The sequence below is a fragment of the Pyrgilauda ruficollis genome, unplaced genomic scaffold, assembly GCF_017590135.1.
Source record: "Pyrgilauda ruficollis isolate IOZ18807 unplaced genomic scaffold, ASM1759013v1 scaffold2, whole genome shotgun sequence".
Classification (NCBI taxonomy): Eukaryota; Metazoa; Chordata; class Aves; order Passeriformes; family Passeridae; genus Pyrgilauda; species Pyrgilauda ruficollis.
The window spans coordinates 7,534,800-7,556,801 of record NW_024519206.1 but is presented as its reverse complement, the minus strand read 5'-3'; the positions used below and the strand labels follow the sequence as shown (position 1 = coordinate 7,556,801).

Genomic DNA, 22,002 nt, shown 5'->3' with positions numbered 1-22,002 from the left:
CTTTTTTTTAATGGTAGGGTTTTTAAAATGTGATGTAGCATTTATCAATGGAAAGGCAGCACTGAAAATATTTTATAATACCAGTTTTATAATAACATGGATACATTTAGTGCTCCTGTGATGACATCTACTGCAAAGCATGAATGTAGGTGCTGTATACTTGCAGTGGTGATACAAAAAATTCTGACATCTACTTGTGTACTCTTTTGAAGTGTACTCCTTTAAAGTTCTTCTATTCACAGATACTACTACATAAACAGAGCATACTAAGCCCAGCTAGGTTCTGGATATTATTTAGTTTACTGTGAATGACTGCCAAGGCAGACTATATGGCCCATCCCAATTTCAACCTGCCCTAATTCCCTTTATGACTTTATTATTTAGTGCCGTGTTACTGCTTAGAGAGACCTAAACAGGAAGACTCTGGGCGTTCTCTGTTCAAGAAGTGGGTGGGATGAAGTTCTTTAGAGAAAACAAAATATGATCCACCTACAGATCATGTTAGGCCAGCTCTCCAATTTCCTCTAAGCAGAACAGAGGCCTTTGTTGCCTTAGTTACTGGAACTATCTACTAGTCAACAGCAGGATCCCAGTCTCCATACAGAACATCCTCCTGCATTTTTGATGGCAGTGTAGGATGGGAAATATTAACTTTTCTGTTTGTTGATTTTATTGTAAAAAAAAGAAGTAGATCATGCAAGTCTTTGCAGAAAATAAAGTAATAAAAAAGAAATCAACTCTCACAAAATTCTGCAAGGTGACTGAATGGAGAGAGCATGGTGTGGGAGAGGCTTAGTACCTCTAATGAAGCAGCATTCCTTTATTTTCCATTACTTTCTTACCATCAGAAAGAAGGAGCACTGAAAACTGCATGCTAAGTTTCAAGGCACAAGTAGACAACAGCAGCTACATTGGCAGAGCCAGACCACTGAAGCTTGTGAAACACTCATAAATGCTCCAGATAAGATTTCAAACTGTTTCCTTCACCAGAAATGCAGGTATTGTAGTCCTATCTCCTATTTCTTCTTGGACACAAAGCTGGAAAACACAACCTATTATTTTCCCCTGTGAAGCTTGAACAAGCCCAGTCCTTCCTGTTTGAAAGCAAGAGCTTTAGTACACTCCTACTGGGGTGACAATTTACAATGACATGGAGGTCCAAAATAATCTTTAAGAAAGTAGAAAGTCCTAAAAATTTCATGAAGTGTCTTTTTTCCCAGAATGGTGTGATATGATGTAGTGGTTCCATGGTACTTAAAATGTATCTCACCTTGTGTGGCCATGGGCTGGCTCCCTTGCCCTGCTAATCATTCTCACCCCAGAATGGTCCCCAGTTCACTGATACAATTTTTGTGGAATTAATTGTAGGCCATTTTAACCCTGAAAGCTGATGGTGGAGCAAGATGAACACCAGCACAAGACCAAGGAAAGGGTCTGGGTGAGATGGTATGGCTGAGGTGAGGCTGAGTTAAAGGAGCTTGAACATGAGAGCAATGTCATAGAAATACTGAGGCTAATCTAAATGAAAATGCAAATGTTTTGTCATTGCCTGCGATAAAGATCTCGTCAGAATGCTGTTGATTTGTGTGATTTTGAGTAAATTTTGAATTTTTATTTAGATTAACTCAGATTTTAGAATTTAACAACTAGAGTTTTATAAGGATTTCAGGTTATCATAAATTGCCAATGAAATTGAGAACACTAGGATACAATTTAAAAGCACTTAAATAAATTAAATAATTTTTTCCTTATAGTATTAGTATAAACTATACATTTTAAGAGAGTGTCCAACTCTATTTCATCATCAATGCCCTTTTACAATACTTCTGCTTTGTTCAGCTAAAAGTAGAATATTTATTGGTATTTCCAGTAATTTCCTGACAACCATTCTCTGCAGTAGTGCAAGACTATTCAAACTGCAAAATATTGTTTAAGTCGACCTTCCATGTTGTTGCTTAAATGGAAACTTATGTAATACAAACATCACAAATGTGTAATACTTCAGTTTTTTTTAATGTCAATTTCTTTGCATTGCACTTTTCCTAAACAAAAACTTCAGCTGAAATTACCCAGCATAGCTCTTTTCCAAAACTGAAGGCTCATGCAAAGTAAAATTATTTTTTTTAATGACTGTCAGAATTTACATTGTAGTAAAATCTTTTATAGCAGGATTTACAGTCCATTTCTTGTGCAAAGACTGTTAGTGGAACTGTACATTTAAGACGAAGGGATCGTTGAGACATTGTGTAAATTTTTTTTCCTAACCTATTTCATCAGAAATCTTATTATTTGTGCTAACACCAAATATCAAGAGTGATTGACAAACATTTGACATGCTCCTGAGCTTCAGACCGAAGATCTTGAATGCACAAAGCCTGTCCTTACTTGCATTTCTAAAAGTAATTTTCTACAAGGATCTAGCATATATCTCTTTTCACCACTTTTATTTCCTTAGTTTTCATTCCTTCATAAATGTAAGCATAATAGATGGCTTCCAGAGGCTACCTTCAATGCAGTGATGTTAATTGAAACTATATAAAATGGAGCCATGATAAACCCTATTAAAAATTAAAAGCTTTTAATGGGAAGAATGCTGGACTAACCCATACAGCTGAACAGGAGTCAACGAGCACACCTTGGCTTGTTTCTCAAAACCCTCAACACTTTCTTTTTATGGAACTCCAAACCTGAGCAATAACTTCTATTTTTGAGTGGAAATCTGTCTAAAATTGAGAAAAGGTGACTTGAGCTCTGCGGATTTTCGAGGTTCTGGGGGTTTTGAGGGTGAGAAGGGAGTTGTGGTGTGCCAGAGGTTTCTCCCAGCTTCCAGAAGTGGGCCAGACAGAGATGACACATACAAAAAAAAGAGCCTCCAAATCCAAGCAAACCTCCAAACCAGCACGATGCCGGGGAACCAGAAATTGGAAGCTTTCTCCAAGGAAGCCCTTCAGCCCTCGGGCCCGCGGGGTAACGAGGCGAGGCCGCGGCGGGGCGGCGCGGGGGGCGGGCGGTGCGCGCCGTCCCGGGGAGCGGAGCGGGCGCGGCGCGGCGCGGCCTGGCCATGGGCGCTGAGGCGGGCGGCCCGCGGGACACCGCGCCGGGCCAGCAGCTCCGCGCCCTCTTCTACGCGCTGGCGCCCGGAGAGAGCTCCTTCCGCACGGTGGAGGAGGTGCCCGACTACGTAGAGAAGGTGAGAGTCCCCTCCTTTCCCATCCTGGCTGCATCCCTCGCCCTTCCCTTCGCTCACCTGCGCCTGTTTTCAAAAGCCACGGGCGCCTCACTGAAACCATGTCCGCGAAAGGGGACCTAAATTAGGATAAAACCGTCTTTCTCTCATGGGCTTTCTGCCTGTAAGCTGCCAGTGTAACTGTACCCTCTATTTTCATATTCATTCATATTTAAATGATGATTTCTCCTGGTACCAAGAGCGGGAGTTTTCCGAGAAGCGCCCAGATATCTGAGGCTTGGTGCTAACATTATATCCAGCAGCACGGATAAGATGAACAGTGACAGCAAACTGAACTGAGGAAACAAGAAAATATGATATTGTGTTTGGCTGTTATGGTTCTTAAAGCAAGCAAAATGTCAGGTCTCGCTGTGCCCTTAAGTCAAGCTCAGTCAAAGACAGAAAAATAAAAGGTTTCTAATTAAAATAAAAAATAAAGATTGTTTAAGAGAATTTAGAACAAATATTTGTGTTGGGACAGTGCTGTGTCCTAAATATCCAAAGCAAGAGTACAGAGGTCGTGAGTGAGAACTCCCTTGTCAGCAGGCAGCAGCATATCCTTCCCTCCCGTCCCGCCCTGCCAGCTTATTCACTTCCAAGAAGATACCTTTGCTCCCTTCTGTCCTACCTATTGCACTTATCTTGATTGTCAGCTCCTTCTGAACCCAGATCCATGTCAGCTGTTCACAGAGACAGCACACAAACACTATTTTGCCCTTGTCAAAGTAAATTCAGCCCAATTCCGGTAAAGAGCTGCACTTTTTACATGGGTTTTGATAGTTCGGACTAGCTCCTCTGCCAGGTATACCTTGGACTGCTGTGCAGCAGCTGCTGTGGGGGTGTCATGGGCTGTGCAGAGCAGTGCAGCACTGTCAGCAGCTTTCTGGGAATTGTAGTGTGCAGCAGTCCCTCACTGAGGGATGTTATCTGCAAAGGTAAACCCTTTTATGTAAGGTAAGCGGAAAGCTGCTGCAAGCCCAGCCTGTGTGTGCAGTGTCTGGTCAATGGACTGCTGTCCTCAGAGGTGTTTTGCAACTAAGCTATAGCGTCCTGATTAAGAAGATCGATGGTTTTGCCTAGTCAGCTGATCTCTCCTTCCAGCTCTCTCTACTATTTCAGTCCCTTTTACTATTCCCACATTTCCAGCAGGATATCATTCACTTTCTTGTCTGCAGCATACCTTAACATCCTTGGGCTTTCTTCTCCCATGTGCAATATTCAGGTCAGACATTAGCCAAACATGGAATTTCTTTTACTAGGCAGTTGTAAGTCTGTGAAAGGATTCTTAATACTTTGAATTATGAAAGTACCTGTAGGCTTCTGCTGTTGTAGAGCAGTGTTGTGATAAGCTTGTAAAGAAATATTCCTCACAAAAAAAACCAGCATTAAAAAAGTTTCCCATTACTGCTATACTTTGCTTAAATTCCGATCTTAGGTTAGCTGTGCTGGATTTCCCTTTTGACAGTGCATTTTTTGCTAGAACAGATCTTTTGATGCTTGTCTCAGTGGGCATATAAAAGTATTTTAGCGGCATAACTGTATTAAGTCTTTGGCTTTGGCCTGAGCTTAGGCAGAGTTCATCCATCCTCTTCTGGCCTTGTTTATGGGCAGATGGCAGCTATTTAGTCCCTCTCCAGCTGCTATTCTGGACTGTTTAGGGAGCAATTACATGAGCAGTATATCCATTGGATTCATCAGCAGTGGATTTAATAGTGCACTGATGAGCCTTTCAAGGAGGTCTTGGGAGTCCTATCTCCTTTAATTGGTACAGACACAGAAGTGGGTATCTGAACTCAATTCAACACAGAACAAAAAAAAATTCTAGTGTAGAATGGTAACAAATGAGGGCCTCAGCTCAAATAATTCACTCTAAAAGACAATAATGTTGATGTATGTGTGAAACAAACTACTGATTACATTAGTGTCTCCTAAATGGTGTGGGATTTTTTTCTTTTTTTTTTTTTTTTTCTGAGACACTGTAGTGGAATTTGCATCTCAGGTCTGTGATCTCTTGAGTATCAGATGGATTAAAGTATTTCTAGGACATTAGATGACAAGGCTACAGCTGTGGGGATAGGCACCTTCCAACATCAGACAGGTGGCAGAACGTCCAAATTCATCCAAATATTCATGGGCTTAGCAATCTGCGACATTGAGCTGGTTGGCTTACAAAACACAGGCACTTCAGAGGAGTGGCACCTTTGAGCTAGAGTCACCTGTGCTGTTACATCTGGGTAGGAAATGGCAGCAGAGGGTGAAGCAGCTCTGATTCTGAGAACAGAATAGTTAGCTTAACTTGTGCAGTGTACTTTCTGTCTCTGGTTACATTGCTTCTGTTTTCAGCAGCAATGGTCCTTGCACTGTTGCTCTGTATGTTGGCTGAGCTGTATGTAGAGGCCTCAAGTCCTGTTTAAAACATAAACTGATCAGCTGCTACCAGTGACAAGCAGCAAAGCCCTGCAGCAGCGCCCAGGGAAAAGTCACCCTTTCAACAAATCTCCAGAATTCTGGGAAAAGGGGTGTGAGTCTTCAGTAATCATCATATAATTAATTTTTATAAGACTTTTTGTCATGTAGAATTCAAACCCCTTAATTTTTTCCGTATTTCTGGGAAGTATGTACATTTTCTTTCTCCAGGACAGGACGTACTGACGCCCATTAATTTTAAGAGCATTCTCTTTTCTGTGGGTGTAAGACTAGGCTCTGCATGCTCTGTTGGTTGGTTTTTTTCTTTTTTTTTAATTCTCTCGCAATCTACAGATGTGTTATAATGTGGTTCACAGATGGGCAGGTGGACTGATTCTTTTTGTTTGCCAAACATAGTTTTCATGAACCATAAATTTACTTTGTACCTTGCTATAGTCTGAAATTATCACTTGTGCTCTGTAAAGACATCCATGAGTCAGACTTCTGAAGAGACAGTCCTTCTGCTGAGCACTCCAAAATGAAAGCTTTAATAATCACTGTTTTCCTTTTCAATTTACTCTCTTGACAACCTAAAGAATAAGTTCACATTTAAACTCAATTTACATTTTAGGGTTTGCTTCTAAATAATGAGGCACAGAACTTTCATATTTAGTTTTACTTGAAAGTTGGGATTCTTATGTTATAAGGATCTGGGACTTTAAGAAAACAAAAACTGTTTCAAGAATTGCAGTAAAACTATGAGTATACGCTGAATTTCAATGTAGAATATTATTCTTTGCAACAGTATAAAGTGGAAACTGATTTTAAATGGTCCTTTGCATTCTCTAGAGTTGGTTACTTGAAATGCAGCCCTCTTACACAGTACTCAGAATAAGGCTTTCATGTTATGGATCAGTTCTTCAGCTAAACCACAAGGTAATGCAAATCTCCATTGAGTATTTCTGCTCTTGGGTGAAGGGAAAAAAACTGGAAATAGAGAGAGAATAAAACATTTATGGACCAGGAGAAATCAAAAGGATCTGTCATATGTCTCTGAATTGTGATGTCAACAGTGGCTATTTCTTAACTTTTTGCCATTTTGTTTGTAGAGACAACCCTTGAAAACAGTTATAGGGATAGCCATCCTCAATGGGTTCCTTAAATATCTTCCTTGTCCTTTTAACTTAAACAAACAAACAAAACAAAACAAAACAAAAAACCAAAAAAAAAAAAAACAAAAAAAAAAAAAAAAAAAAAAAAAAACCACCAAAAAACCCAAAACCAAACCAGGTTTTTTTTTTTTGAGTGGTTAGGCTAGTGGGACTATTTTCTCTCTTACTGTCTCCTTTTTTCCTGAACTATTTGCATTCTTCTTCTGTTGCATTACATCTCATCCTTACACTGTGGGCAGTTTGGGTCAGGGAATGCCTTTTCATCCTCCATGACAATAGCTGTCATAGTAACATAAATAATCCATCCTAGCCTAAATGCAGTTGATCCCATTGATCTGCTTTGGACCAAGCTTGATGTTGATCTGAGAGAGATGTAGTAATTTCTTAGCTAGTAAGGGGTATGCCATAAATCTTTACTTTTATAATCTCCCTGATGAGCAGGAGGTTAAGGATGTCTGAATATTTCTTTATCCTCCTTGCTATGACACTCCCCATTTGTGAGTCAAAAAGTGGCGCCAGCTGCTTGGCTGTTTCACAGCTTCACAGTGGGAGGAAAATACTTAATGAAGTCAATAAGAAGTTGTAACAGTGTACATTAATATAAAGTCAAGTATTTCAACTGTTTCAGAGGTTGCTAGGTAAAATGAATCATCACATGGAATGCAGACATTGTACATTTCCTATTAACTGTTTTTATTTCATGAATAAAACACCTCAATTTCTCTGTTCTGAGCCCATTCAATTTGCTCTGCAGCTTCTGCTGTTCCATACCACTCCTTGTAGTCTGTGCTAGAACTGTCTCTTAATATTGTCATTAAGTGTTTTGTAGTTTTTTGTATTAAACCTCTTTTTTCTCTGCTGGGAGTGTACATTTCTGATCATCAGCCTTTGTTTGCTAAGTTAGGAATCTGTTATTTGATTATATCAATTAGGAATAGTACATTAAAATGAAGCAGATATAGGGAGCAAAACAAGGACTATTTATATTTTTCTAGAATATTTCATTGATTTCAAATGGAAGGTTTCAGGGTTTCCTTACTCTTTTATAATATATTTTATTATTATATTTTTTCTTATTCTAAATATTGAAAGATTTGCCACATTAGTTTTCTTGGGTGCTGTTTAGGCTTTATGACCTTTACAGGTCTTCCCTTTCTTTCTAGATTTTTATATCATCACTTGGTGGCTAGTGGAAACAGGCTTTTAGATGTCTAAAGTGCTGTTACAGAGTAAGCTGGGCACCTAAATTAAAAAGTGTCATGTTGATATTAATCTCTGTTCATCTGTTATTGTAACCTAACCCTGTGCTGCTGAAGTTTGTGAACTTTCACATTTTCTAGACACTATAAATCTTTTGCTGTTTGCATGGTTTGAATCATCCAATTCTTCTTGGACTGAGCAATCTGGTCTGTATCCATCTTAGTCTCTTTAGTGTCCCAGCCTAGTAGGAATTCCCAGATCATATCTCACTTGGCAACAAAAATGAGCACCCTCCAAAATGCAATGATATTTGCAGAGACAACCTGCTTCTATTAAAATGTTGTATGGGCAGGAGCAGCCTCTCTTCAACAGCAGTGCAGTTTGGAGGGCTCCAGGCAGTGAAGCTGTAGGTGTTTGCAGACCATTTGAAGGGAGCAGAAGCAGCAGAAAACCTAAAGGGCAAGTATTGCAGTGTGGTGCCTCCCAGAGTGGTGCAAAACTGGGCTTGCATTTCTCTTGCCCTGCAAAACATTATGGGAATTTTATGCCTTAATATAAGCAAAAAGCAGTTGTCTAAATGTCTCAAAGGTCACCTAAAAGTTTTCTTCAGGGCGAATGATGCTGGTGAAGGAACATTCGTTTGCACAGAGATCTTATAATGCATTCCCATTTTCCTTGCCACAGGCCTTCTAGATTTCGGTGGTGATGGCTAAAAGACTGCCACTGCCTAATTCCTTCCACGTGTGAAGTGCAGGGACTGTTAGGACTCCAGTGTTAGTAAAAAAGAAAAATATGCTCTCTGACTTACTGTTACTCAAGCCTTTTTCTTGTTGCCTGAGATGATAAAAAATTGAGAACAGGCCTGGCAGTCCTCATGAGTTACACCTTTCACTAATGGGTGCTGTTGCTGTGCATTTTCAGCTTTTCTTGGGATAGAAGATGGACAGTGAGAATTGAATCCCAGACTAAAGCAATGTTGTGAGTGAGAAATGTTTCAGTCTTGTTCATCATTACACTTTTCTGCAGAAAGGCAGAAAACTATTTTGCAGTCAGTATAATTGCAAAGAAAGAGGGGAACATTGTATCATTGTCACTTGGTCTGGGAAAGGAACATGGTGTATGGCCCAAGTTGGAAAGGGCTGCATAGTTATTTGGTTCACTGATGAAAGCACATACAGAAGAGCTGTTGTTGTCTGCACTGAAAAGAATGGCAACAGAAATGCCAAGTAGAAAGAAACTCACTTTACTATATCTTTCAGATAACAATGTTGGATACCAAATTCAGTGGCTGAAACACTCGAAAAACTTCATACAACATCAAATCCAAACCAGATTCAGTTCTACTTTATGGTTGAAGGAGTCCACAAATATTGGTGCTCTCACTGATTTACTTAAATATGAGAAATATTAGTTTGGAAAGACTTTTACATTTTGTTCTGATAATGTTTATGTACAAAATATACAAAAGAAAACACTGTGGGAGGAAGTTACTGCAATAGATTTATGCTGGTGTTGTGGATTAAATAATAGCCTTGGTTGTTCTGATTTGTAAGGTCCATGTGGAACTTTATTACAGGAGTAGCTACTAAAGTGCCAGCCAATCTGACAAGCATCTCAACAACAGCATAAAATACTGTTTGGAAAAGTGTATCTAATTTTATTTTGTTGTGACTTTTTTTTTTTTTTTTTTTTTTTTTTAGAGTATTCCATTCTTCATTACTTTTATTGGTCTGGAGTTTGCTGTCAGCTGGATTCAGAAGCGTAAGCTGCCGGGTCGGATCAATGATGGGATAAGTTCTCTTTCCTTGGGTATCCTGTCCCGACTTCCAGAGTGAGTATACGAGTACAGCCTTGAGATTGTTTGGATTTTAATCACTAAGAAGGAAGAAAATATAATTATTATTGAAGTTGTTATTGCTAATCCAAAATGATTAAACGAGGCATCTGGACCTTTCTTTATGCAATTAAATTTTAGTGACGTGTATAAAATCTTTCTAATCTGTACGGCTAAATATGATTCTTACAGGGTGTTCTCCAGCTCCACATTACCAATTTATCATCAATTATATTAATCTGTACTGGACCTTGGTGTCACCTTTTGCTGTTTCTGGAACTTCACCTGACTTTACTATATCTTATGTTAGACTAGATTTTAGAATCTGGTATTTTTTTCATTAAAATATGGAAAGATAACAAAATAAAACCAACCACGTCTATTGTTTTTGTTAGCCTTTAAAAATAAAACTGGATGCATTATAACTAGATCAATAGAATTGTGAATATGCATGTGATCCAAAGTGCTTTGAAGGCAGTCATAATCTTACCTTTGACTTCAATGGATTTTAATTCCCGAGAGAATTGCTGCAAACATGATCATATAATTCACTTTTCAATGTAAAGGCCATAAGATTTACCTGAGTTAGTTTGGTGAGTAGAGTTGTGTTTTAAAGAAATAGCCACCCTGGATTAACTATGGTTCCCAGTGAAAAAAATCCAGCAAATTCTTTATGTAAATTGCTCTAAGCGTTTTCCAGAAGTTTTAGTTACTTGTAAGTAATATCATGTTTTAGATACGCCTTTGCATGATATGAGCTTCCAGATGATAGATTTTATTGCATCTTTTCTTTTCAAATGGGGTTACATTTTTATTCCCCATATACGAATTTGCAGGTGACCATCAAATTATATATAATCTCTTCATTGTAAGAAGAAAAGCTTGTTTTACTATGTGGTATTTGCAAGCCTTTCTGTTATTCCCCCAGCTTTTTTTCAGAATCCTCTGCAGTTTTTCAGCCTTCTTAGTGTTGATGTCTCAAGTGCACTCCATATTTCAGAAATTACTACATCAGTGCCAAATAATGAAGTCATTTGTTCTCTATTTCTACTTGTTGTTCCTCCCTTTATATATCCCAGATCCTTTGAGCTGTCTTTCATCCCTGAATACTTTCTTGGATTCTGTGGCTTACATTCCTCATTCATAGGCAATATGTTCTTATATTTGGCCACATAGAAATACATGGATTATACATTTGGTCCTCCTGAAGTAGCCTGAATCCATGAAAAGTTGTCTTTGTTACCTAGACGTCCCTGGTTTATGTCACTGCAAATTTTACTAAAAATCTTTTTTTTCAATCCAGATTCTTGATCAAATACATTAAAAGAGCATAGCAACAACAACAACAAATTATCCCTTCTGGCTAGTAGAACTCATTTTGTGAAATGTGTAAATCACCCTCTTTGCAGTCTATTGATAATTTGTCATTTGGTTGATTTTTAAAGCTTTCTAACTGTACAATCTTTGGCAAGATCCATTTGGTACAAAACCAATTTCTGATAGATTATGTTAATTATCAGTAGTAAATATTCCTGTTGAAACCTTTTAAGCTCACAGTCCAAAACTCTTCAAATATCTGAAAATGAGAAGCATGAGATTTCAATATGAGAAATACTCAACCATAAAGTTATGTCTTCAAACAAAGTTATGTCTAAGTTACTTGAGAATTTTGTAAGTTATTTTTACAGCTAGTGTACCGATATTCAAATAATTTTTAATGAATTGTGAGCATGACCTTGAAGGAGCAACATTAAACTTTTCAATATGTTTTATGAATTAATTAAATATTTATCAACAAATAAGATTTGTGTGCAGCAACACACAACCCTGATAATGAGTTATTGTAGTCTGCATGAAGCTAACATTAAAATAGATCAAATGTGACTTCTTCAACTTAACCCAAATTCATTAAACTTGACAGGCTTACCATGCTGAATATTTACCTTTATTTGTCTCAAATATTCAGAACTGATTAAGTTAAACAAGGGCCTGAGATGCACATAAAGTAAGTTTGAGTGGTTTTGCAAGTCCTTTTGACTTTATTTTAAGAATACTGAAACGATTGAGATACACTCATTCCTGGAAGAAATGCTTGCTAAGAAAACTGGTGTTGTGTGTGTGGAATGCAGCTTTGCAAGGTGCTGAGTACTTTTATTATTTTGGCACTAAGTCCTTTGCTGAAGAATTTGGCTTGCGGGCTATGCAGTTTTCTTTTTGCAAGATTGTTTCAACTGAGTGAACCAAATGATCCTTAAGGACTCAAAAGTTTGCAGGGTCAGGCAAACCTCCAAGATAGGCACACCTATTTATTGTTACACCAGCACAAGAAGTCTCTTCCAGGTTGCTTGCACAGCTCTCATGACTGGAAATACCAGACCTTCCTCAGCAGTTCTTTCCAAAGAAGAGTCCTGTAACACTTTTGGCTTTTTGGGTGAATGTGAAAGAAGCAGGCAAAATACAGACTTTCTAAATTATTTAATCTCATGTTAATAGTGCAATTCTAATGGTGACTGCTTAGTGTAACACCTCTTTTATAAGTAAGAGGAGCTGTGAATAACAGACTAGCTAAAAAGGCCCTAACTGAAAAAAACAGAACACTTTACCCTTCTGTCTTGTGCTTCCATGGTGTGAAAGAACTGGGTCAGACAAAAAAAAGGGGGGAAAATAGCACAGAAAAAATCTGTTGCTAAGATTTTCACTTCAGTCTGTCCCTTTCAGGAAGAAAAAAGGTAGGGAAAGTTGACAGAAACTGCTAAAACAATATTTCAGCAGAACCCACAGCATCAGGGGAAATAGTAGTGCAAATCATTAACAGCTGAAGGTTAGATTAACACACCATTGATTGTATCCTCTCCCAGGGACTAATTTTCATTTTCTCAACTAGCAGCAATGGTTTGCCACTTCCTTAAAAAAATCTGTGGTTGGGTCTAAAATGGTGGCATCAGTCTATTAGTTAAAATGAAGCTTCAAATGTGTTATTGCAGAGAGGTCTTTACATTTAATGAAAAAATTAGGAGTCACTAACCATAGTCAGCCTCTAAGTATTTTTTCCATTTTGCAGTCTGTATAACAGAACTATTGCATGTCTTGAGGGCAAACAGTATTTATTTAGTGTTTCATACTTCAACTTTCTGTTGAGAAAGCACAAATCATAAATTGTTGATACTTGTGTGCCAAATGTTAAAAATGTAGGTGCAGGAGGAAAAGTCTAATCAGACAAGGTAATGTTTTTGTTTTTAGGCTTATTAAACTCAACAGCATGCAGTAAGTTGAATGGTTTGTGCATATCATCTCTTGTAAAGTAGCCCATACATTTCTTAAATATAATTTTCTCTGCATTAATTCATACTATGCATTCCTCTGCATGTAAAAGTACTAAGTGTTGTATAGAATGAAAATTAATTTGGGATAAACTTGTATTACTAAGTTTACTTCCAGGATTCTAAATGTTAGTAAAAAAAATTCTGAGAACTTTTATTCTAAATAAATAAATAAATAACTTTTCTAGCTAACCATTGCCAAGAGACTTTTAATGGTGCTTTAAAAATATTCTCCCAAGAGAAAGTTTATTTTGGGAATGAATATCCATTTTACAAGTATGTGCATTATTTCATATTGACCTATTTCTTCTTTTAAAGCAGCAGAACATAAATCAAGTCAAAAAGTGTTTGGGGGATAACTGAGGTAGGTATGTTTTCAAACTAGTTGGGAAAGTATTTGTTCTTTATGGTCATGCTCAATTGCCAATTTTTAGTGTTCTGCTCTGCAACACAGTCGTACAGTGTATGAGTGTATGTGTATATGTCTGACACAGTTTGGTCAGTCAAGTGTGCAATGAACTTCTCCATTTCTATAGAGAATATTATAGTCTGTATACATTATTTACCTTGATTTTTGAATCAGGGGAAGTTGGAGTTATCTGAATTGTGGAACATGAGAATGGAATGAGTAAATGCTTTTTGATTAGTTCATGCTAGTATGTTAAGATACCTACACATCAGCAATAATTAAATCAAAGGAATACAAATCCCATTTCTGCTGTAGACCAATGTACACAGTTTTGTACATCAAAAAAAGATTTTAAATAATCTTTTTTCAGAAGCTGGATTGAGGAGGCAGTTTCATGTACATTTTAGACCAGCAATGCTCCCAAATGAAGCACCTTTGATTGACTGATACTTCTGGTTGCTCATTCCTCCCTCTACCTTCACCCCTCTTTGGCCAGCAGCAGCGTTTGTGTTGCCCTGTGGTAAAGTGGCTTGGGAAGCAGGTCCAGCAACTCCCCATCACATTAACCTGCATCAGTTCTTACTGTGTCTGTGCATAATCTTGTGCTAGAAAAAGAAATGGGATTGGAGAAGAGCAGCCAGGGTTACAGGACAAGAAAACACTCAGTGCTTTTGTAGCGTTACTGAGTTACCTGCTCTATAACATATATATATAAAATTGTGATTTGAAACCAAAGATTTTCGGTTTTTAAGAGTAACAAAATGCAGAGCTGATTAGAATACACGTGCTTCAAGTTGATGCAAGTTATTCACAGTCTTGTGGAGCTAGGAGTGTCTTGACAGAAGAGAAGAAAGTTGCCTGCATGGATTTAACCATTTGAAGTATGTGCTGGTTTCCTGATGTATCTATTAGATACATGGTGTGTGACTATAGAAACGTATAATCTCATAAATTACTGCTTGAATTTCTTAGAAGAAAATTTGATACATGCAGTTTCTCGTAAATTATATTTTCACTTCAAGACTTACTAGGTACATTTTTTCTCCACATCTGTTTGACTAAGACTTTGGACAGATGTTTGTTTAGAGCATGGTCAGATGTGCTGCTTCTGGTCCAGCTGCCCCCTTAGATCTGCCAACATAACTGCACATTTAATTGCTCCCTAACCTGGTCCTGACGAAGTGATCTCGCTAAAAGCAGAAACAAAAGCCCCCCAAGAACTATAAAAGAGGTGTTTAAGCTCAGCTGCATTCACTTTGACAGAGCCAGGTCAGGGAGCAGCTATGCATGCAATTATGGTGGCAGGTCTGAGGGCTGGTAACCACCACACTTAGGACAGTGATGAGCAGATGGGGCCAAACTGGAAAGGTAGTCACTTAACCTGGTTAAATGGGAAGTGGAGCTGCTGTGCCATGCCATGCCCTTAAACCAGATGAACTTCTGGCTACTGCACTTCTGTCTTTCTTGTACTCACTTACGTAGTCCTCTGTTTCTCTTGTGTTGGTTCAGGTGCTCATCTGATCGCGAGTGGAATTATTTTAGTTCACTCTCTGAGCAAAATGGTATTTGCTTTAGGCAGAGAGACAAGCAAATTGTCTGGGAATGGAAAAGGGGCAGCCAAGAGCTGTCAGGCTTTAGATTCAGTTTCTACAGAACCTGCAGTCACAATCATCCCTGCATCAGCTAGTTATGGCAGTTTAAGGCACTGTCAATAGATGTGTCCAAAAAATATAATTTTTAATAAGTAACAGGCCTGAAAAGACAGAATCTACTCACCTACCTATTCCTCCCACTCTGCAAGTAGCACTAGGTAGTTACATATTTCACAAGAGCACCCTCCTGGCTTCACTCTCCCATATACACTGTTGATTGTTCCCACATTTTACCAAAGGTCACAGCCCTCACAGCTCTGTCAAAGGAACAGGTTTTGAATTAACTCACTAATCTTCTGTAGGTAAAGCAGTCAGAGTAAGATAAACAATTTCAGTAAGGGAGTAGTGCTGTGCAGCAGCATCTAATAAGATTTTCAGGACATAAGCCTGATTCTGGGAGGGGATTTTCAAAATCGCTTCAATGGCAGTGACTGTTTTACCTGAAGGGTTTTTGTTTAATCTAATTAGATTGTTGTTTTTAGGTTTTTCTTTTCATCTGGTTTGCATTGATGAACCAGTTGGGACTAAGTTAGTAAATTAGTTACTCCTGTGTGGATTGATTATCCTGTGTTCTTACTGTATCACTTTAACACAATTTATAATTTTGATGTAAATCATGCCATGTCTTCCAGTAAATCCAAATCCAGCTGTGCCTGGAAAAGATGCTAGTGTTTTCTGCCTGCTCTCTCATGCTCATCACTACCTCCCTAATCCCTTTTTACCACTGCACCCTTCCCAGGCGTATCAGCAGCCTTATCTTCAGAGGTTTAAACTGTAGAATTTTGGTACTCTGGTTCCATTTGTCTGAGGTTGGCTGGAGAGCACATGTGGGCATAGCTGCTGGCAGAACACAGGAATACCAGTGAGACAGTGCTACTTTTTAGTGATGACTAAGGAAAGATCTGAGCCTGAATTTTATCTCTGGAGTTTCTAATGAAATTATATATAAGCTACCTTGCATTACAAGGAAGGATTTGGAAGAGCTTGGATATTCTCAAAGTAATTGACTGAAGCAACTGATGGTCTCTATGTTTTATAATGTTCTGCAGATTGCTGTATTTCACACAAACCTGTTAGGGATCCAATTACTCTTTTAGGTTGTAACCTCTTACTCAGAATGCATATTTTTATGCATCCTTAGTATTGTATCATGGTCTTTTTCTGTACAGTGGGGCCAGTAAATGGCTTGGTGATTGCCCATTCCTAATGTCAGAGCCCAGCTTTACATCTGCCTTGTCTTTAGAAGCAAAGAGAAGCTGTCAGGGTACATGTTCAAATATATTTGTGGTCTTCTGTGAAGGTACTGTGAACTGAATTTACCCATATTGAAAATATGGTATTAAGCTCAGTAGTCTCTGTAGCTCACAAAATATACTAGTTTCTCAACTTTGTTAAATGTGCAGATTTTTATGCCATGCTTTTGTATTTTCATTGATCTACATTGTGTAATTTTCACACATTTTGAAAAAAACCCGAAGAAATTGCTTGTGTATAGAGTACCCTTCTGACTGAAGGACATCTCTGCTAAACAATGAATTAATCTTAAATCAGGACTCCACTAGATGGAGCACAGGGGTAGCATTTTTAGAGCTGGCCAATCTAGTTTCTTGGGTCAACACTTAAAAGTTAGGAAGATTGGGGAAAGTGTCTCTTAATGATTCTGTAAACCAGTGTTACAGATCTGAAAAGAATAGACTTTCACTACTGTGTATCATGGACAAAAACAAACTGTCTTTTAAAACATTCAGAAGTATGACCAAAGGAGTTCAACATAAATTCTCATGTAAATATTTTTCCTTATTTCACCACTTGATATGCTATGATGTTTCACTGAAGCTATTTCACTGCATTTTTGTAGACCATAGGAACTCTTACCAGTTCCTTTGGTTTTTCTGAATCTATCTAGAGCAATCAGAATTGAATAGAATAGTCTTTTCTCATTACTTGTTTATGTGTGACCTTTGAGAATATTATAGGCTTGTTCCCAACTCAAACTATAATGCAGATTTGCTCATTTCAGTGCAACAACAAAGTAGGACAGATCAAAATCAGACCCTCATTTGGAAAAAGGTTCTATTCAAGCATTTGTATTAAACTCATGTGGTGATACTTGTACAAATATTGAAAAATCAGGAGCATTGCCTTGTAGGAGATGACATTGTAGAATATTCCAGTCTGGCGTGTCCTGAAGATACTGGAATATAATTTACTGCCCCCAGTGCTGGGCAGGTATAAATAGGTATAAAAAAATAAATCCAGCTTCCATTCTCATAAAAGAAGAGGAATAAGCTAGAACAGTGCCAGAAGCTCAGTTGTACTGAAGGTTTTAAACTAGGCTTTTTAGTCTTTCAAAGATACCATGTAATTAAAAGTATCTGAAGACCTTTCATAAACTTATGGCCTAATGAGTTACTACTGCGGATTATATCACTGAAGGCGGTGGAACTTCTCAAGAAAATATCTCTGTTGTATTTTTAACTGATACAATTAAAAATTTACTTATTTATGAGCAAAAATGACTTGAATTATGTAGCAAGACTATGACTTTATTATAAAAAAGTGTAACACTGTTGCTATTTTTCTTCCAACACCTGTTTTTTCACCTTTTATGCCACCCACTACTGTAAATTAATATTAGTGTCATAAATTAGACGATAAAAAGTGAAGTGCAATAGGAATAGGTTTGGTGAATAAAAGGGCAGCTCTGTCAGGCCAAATATTGTGCAGTACTGGGTAAAATACAACTAGTAGGGATACCTGAGTCACCTCCCTTTTACTTCAATTTGAATTTGATATTTTCCTTTGTCCTTGAGGAAAACTGGAGGTTTGTATTGTTTAGGTTAAAATGCTGGAGAAGAAAGCCATACTGAGGAAGAGGAGAAGCTTTGATTCAGCTTTTGTGTCTGGTGGGAACATTTTCTCAAAATGTAGGTGCTATTTCCTGTAATCAAGGGTTTTCCAGGGCCTGATAATAATTTCCCAGCTGTATCATTTTGGTGAATTATTCTTTAGCCTTGGGTTTTGCATATTAAGAATGGGAGAGGAGATCATATTCATCTTGATGATAGAAAACAGGGAATAGAACTCCCACAGCTCCCTCTCCCTTTCCCTCCACCTTGTGGAAAGTTTGGCTTTGTGCTAAAGCGTGAAAAAAGCCTTGACTGCATTGTGTCAGGCATATTTCAGCTCGATTTGTGTCAACCCTAATAAGTCAGCTGACAAGGTAATAAATTGGGTGTCTGTTCAAGACCTGGCACCTGTACAGGAAATAAAAGGGGATTTCAGTTGCAGCAGATTTGCTTTGTTTTACAAATGGGTCTTTTCTCAAGGCTCCTCTACCTCTTTCCCCCTTCTTCTCTTTACTGAAATCATGTTATCAAAATGTTTATTTCAGTTGTGGCTGGAGCCAGTGTTTCATCTGGAAAAGAAAGCTCTATGAGTATCCTTGGAAATGGAAATCCTTATGATTTCCATTCTGAAATAAAACCTTACAGAGCATTTAATTATTCATGTATCCTGCTGTTACATAAATGGTCTGAATAACTTCGAATTATTGAGAAACTGCCTTTGTTCAGCATTTTGAAACTTTACATTTATATAGTTTGAATCAGGCTAGGAAAACAGAATTTATTTAACCCAGGGAAACTGTAGTAGTAAGATCTCACTATTTTTAATGATAATATAACCTTGTGACCAGGGTGTCTTAACATGCTTCCCTCTGTGCCTGACCTCCAAGGATGCAAGTCTGTTACAGCCCTTGAGAGCACAGCTTTTGTAGGTCCAGCTGTAGGGTTGTGTTTTTAGCTCAGGGGCACCAGGTCAGTTCCCAGTGTGATGTGAGGTGGTGACTGCGATAGTGGTGAGAGCTGAGGCAGTTTCCTTGGACTATTGACTTTTGGTACACGGATCTTCCTCCATGCTTGGAAAAGAAACAACAGCTCCTGTCTCTGACCGTTTTCATTTTCGGTGAATGTCCTGGGCACCATGGAAGAAGTTTCCTAAAGATGTGGTTTCGGGCTCTGTGGCTGGAGGAAGCAAAACAGGACCTTGTATTGTTTGAAATGGGCAGCTGCCTTTTCTTCCAACTGAATTTCTTCCACCTTTTCCCTCCTTCATTATCCCATAGGGATCTAGAATAAGTAGATCTTCATTTCCACATGGAGAGTTCATCTCCCAGAATTTCCTTCTTGGACTTTTTTAATTAGAGGAAGTGATAATCTGACTCAGTGGAAGGTGAAGGGGGAAATGGTTTATTAAAAACAAATATTATTGCCATTAATTAAAGTTTGTATGATCTTTAGAAACAAGGAGACAAGGACTCTCAAGGTCATAACAGTTGCCTAAGTGTGCTTTGCACATAAAAAGAAAATTTTCAGCAGTAATGTATATAATAAGGTTTTCTATGCAGTCTGTCGATTTTAGGATTTATTACTCTTTATGCAGAGAATTGCACTAGATGACAAAAGTCTTGCCTATCCACTTCTATCACATTTATGGTTACAACATTTAAATGAGGAAAAAGTTTTCTTAAGTTCTCCTAGTATTTTCAAGAAGTGAAAAAGGACCTTGAGGGGAAAAAAAGGGGGAATATAAACCTTTAAAACTCCAAGTGAACTTTAGGAATTGTAATTGAATGCAAGCTCTGGTCTTTCCTATCACACTGTAAATTTAAAAAAAAAAATACTTAGTTAAGCAACTCTTCTTTCTGCAGCACTGCCTAGTAATATGATGGATTACTCTAAATTAATTACAGTAATCAGCTAGCGTTATGTGCTGTAGGTTGTGATTCAAGCATGAAGGAAAGAATGTAGAGAAAATTGCATATATGAAAAATGTGTAGCAGGGTTAGCTCAAGGTTTACACCTTGGCCTCAGCCTGTGGAAAAAAAAAAAGGACTCAAGGGTGAAATACTGAAACCTGATCAAAAATGGAGGAAGTGTTCCAGGTCACATGTCTTTGGATGTACTGCAAAGGCATTATATGTTAATAAAAGCAGAAGAATAAAGTAAGAAAACAGTACCTAATAATAACTGATACACTATGTTGCAAGAGGTGTTTTAAATTTCCTGGTCATTGAAAAGATGTTAAGAAATGCCCATTTCTTTGTGTTTGAATAATATCAGCTCCCTTCTGACCTGTTGTGAAATGGATTGAGAATTTATACTGAACTTCACAGATTTCTCATGAGGTGAATTGCAAAAATCTGCTTGGACATATAATCTTCTTTAAAAAATATTTATAGAACACAGCTCTTATGAAAATTAAACATGTTCCAGGTGTGTATGGTCCATGTTCTGGGCATAGCCAAGTTGTTTTTGAAGTGGCAGATGCACCTGTCCTTGCTAGTAAAGAGAAATTCTTCACGGTCAAGCTGCTAAAATGAAATGAAATTTCATGGGGTTTGTTGTGTCTTGGTTTTATTCAAGAGAAAAACTTGTATAATTATAGCAAAGCTGGGAGTGAGTTGTAGATAAGATGTGCACCTGGCTGTGGAAAAAATATTAGTTCTTTTCTTCTGAGCAACAACTACTTGCAGTGCTTCAGCTCTCAGGATAAAATGGTGGATGTGATACTATTATGCTTGCAGGCTCTTATTGGGAGGTTGGGATTTTTAAAAGATGACTTTTTTCTTAATTAATAGTGAAACTAGCACCACAGAAAATCAAGGTGTTTTCTTCTAGCTTTATTCACAACACTTATGGGAAGAGGTGCTAATGCCAGGAGTATAAAAGCTCCGAGTAAAAGGTATAAAGCAAAAAGATAGGTATCAGCTATTGCACAGGGGGATGGCTTGCAAGCTGAAACAACCATGTTTGCTGGGCTTCCCTTCTGTTTCACTGTAGCTGCCCAAAAGGACAGGGCATGGCCAGACTGTTTTCAGGGATGTTTTCCAGATGTGTGAAAAAAGTCTTTAAAGGGGAAGGAGTATATATCCTTTTTTAGCTTTACAGATTCTAGTATTTTTCTGGCCATGCTGTCAAGAATATCAAAAATACTCTAGCTGAAAAAAAAAATAGGCAGAAAAGGGAGGGTATTGAAAGAAGTATCTGTGAGAAGTGCTACTGAGGCAAAAATGAGCAAATGTGACAGAGATGCACAGGGAATCTTTCAGCTGATTTCAATGTAAGCTGAAGTTCTAGATGAGACTAAGGTGAAATAGAGATGTTGGTCTTTCCTTTGGGTAGGGCTTTTCATGGCTGAAACTCATATGGTAGTTTGTTGCCACTTCTATTGAAGTAGTGTCTACAGGTGTGCTATCTGCACAGTGTTCTTTGGAAGCTCCCTGAATTTGTATCCCAGAGTCTTTCTTCAACTCTGAATATGTTTTATAGGTTTTTAAAGTCTTGCACGACTTTGTACAAAGGTGTGGCTGATAATTCTTCTACCTCCCCCCCACACAATAGCAGCAGTATAACATCTGAGAACCACATTTTGTGTGTGTGTGTTATTATCTTATTTCTTACTCTTAGGCCCTAAACTAAGATGAATGTCACCCGTTGATATATAAAAAAGGATATTTGTGACTTTTCTATGATTAGTATCTTTCCCCTACTTCTCTTTTTTTCTGTTTTCTGCTTTTCAAAGGCTGATTTAATTCAGTTCACCACTGTTTCAGTTCACATTTTCAGCAACACAACAAAGGAGAGTAATAGGAGACAGTGTGAGGAATCTGCTACAAATCCTGCTGTGGACTGGTTTGTTCTGCAAAATTGCCAGTTTAAACATGTATCCATCTGCATCTGCAGCACCATTTCGCAGCTACCTAAGCCAGTTGTCGCCTGG

General features: G+C 38.0%; 1 protein-coding gene across 1 annotated transcript in view; it reads left to right on the top strand.

The window, feature by feature from the left end:
• The first annotated feature begins 3,011 nt into the window (after positions 1–3,011).
• Positions 3,012–22,002, top strand: part of AGMO (alkylglycerol monooxygenase) — a 185,861-nt gene continuing 166,870 nt past the window's right edge. The window contains exons 1-2 of the mRNA XM_041466463.1: positions 3,012–3,190; positions 9,705–9,835. Of these exons, the coding sequence (XP_041322397.1) occupies positions 3,062–3,190; positions 9,705–9,835 (260 nt within the window). The 5' untranslated portion in view covers positions 3,012–3,061. The remainder of the gene's footprint in view (positions 3,191–9,704; positions 9,836–22,002) is intronic.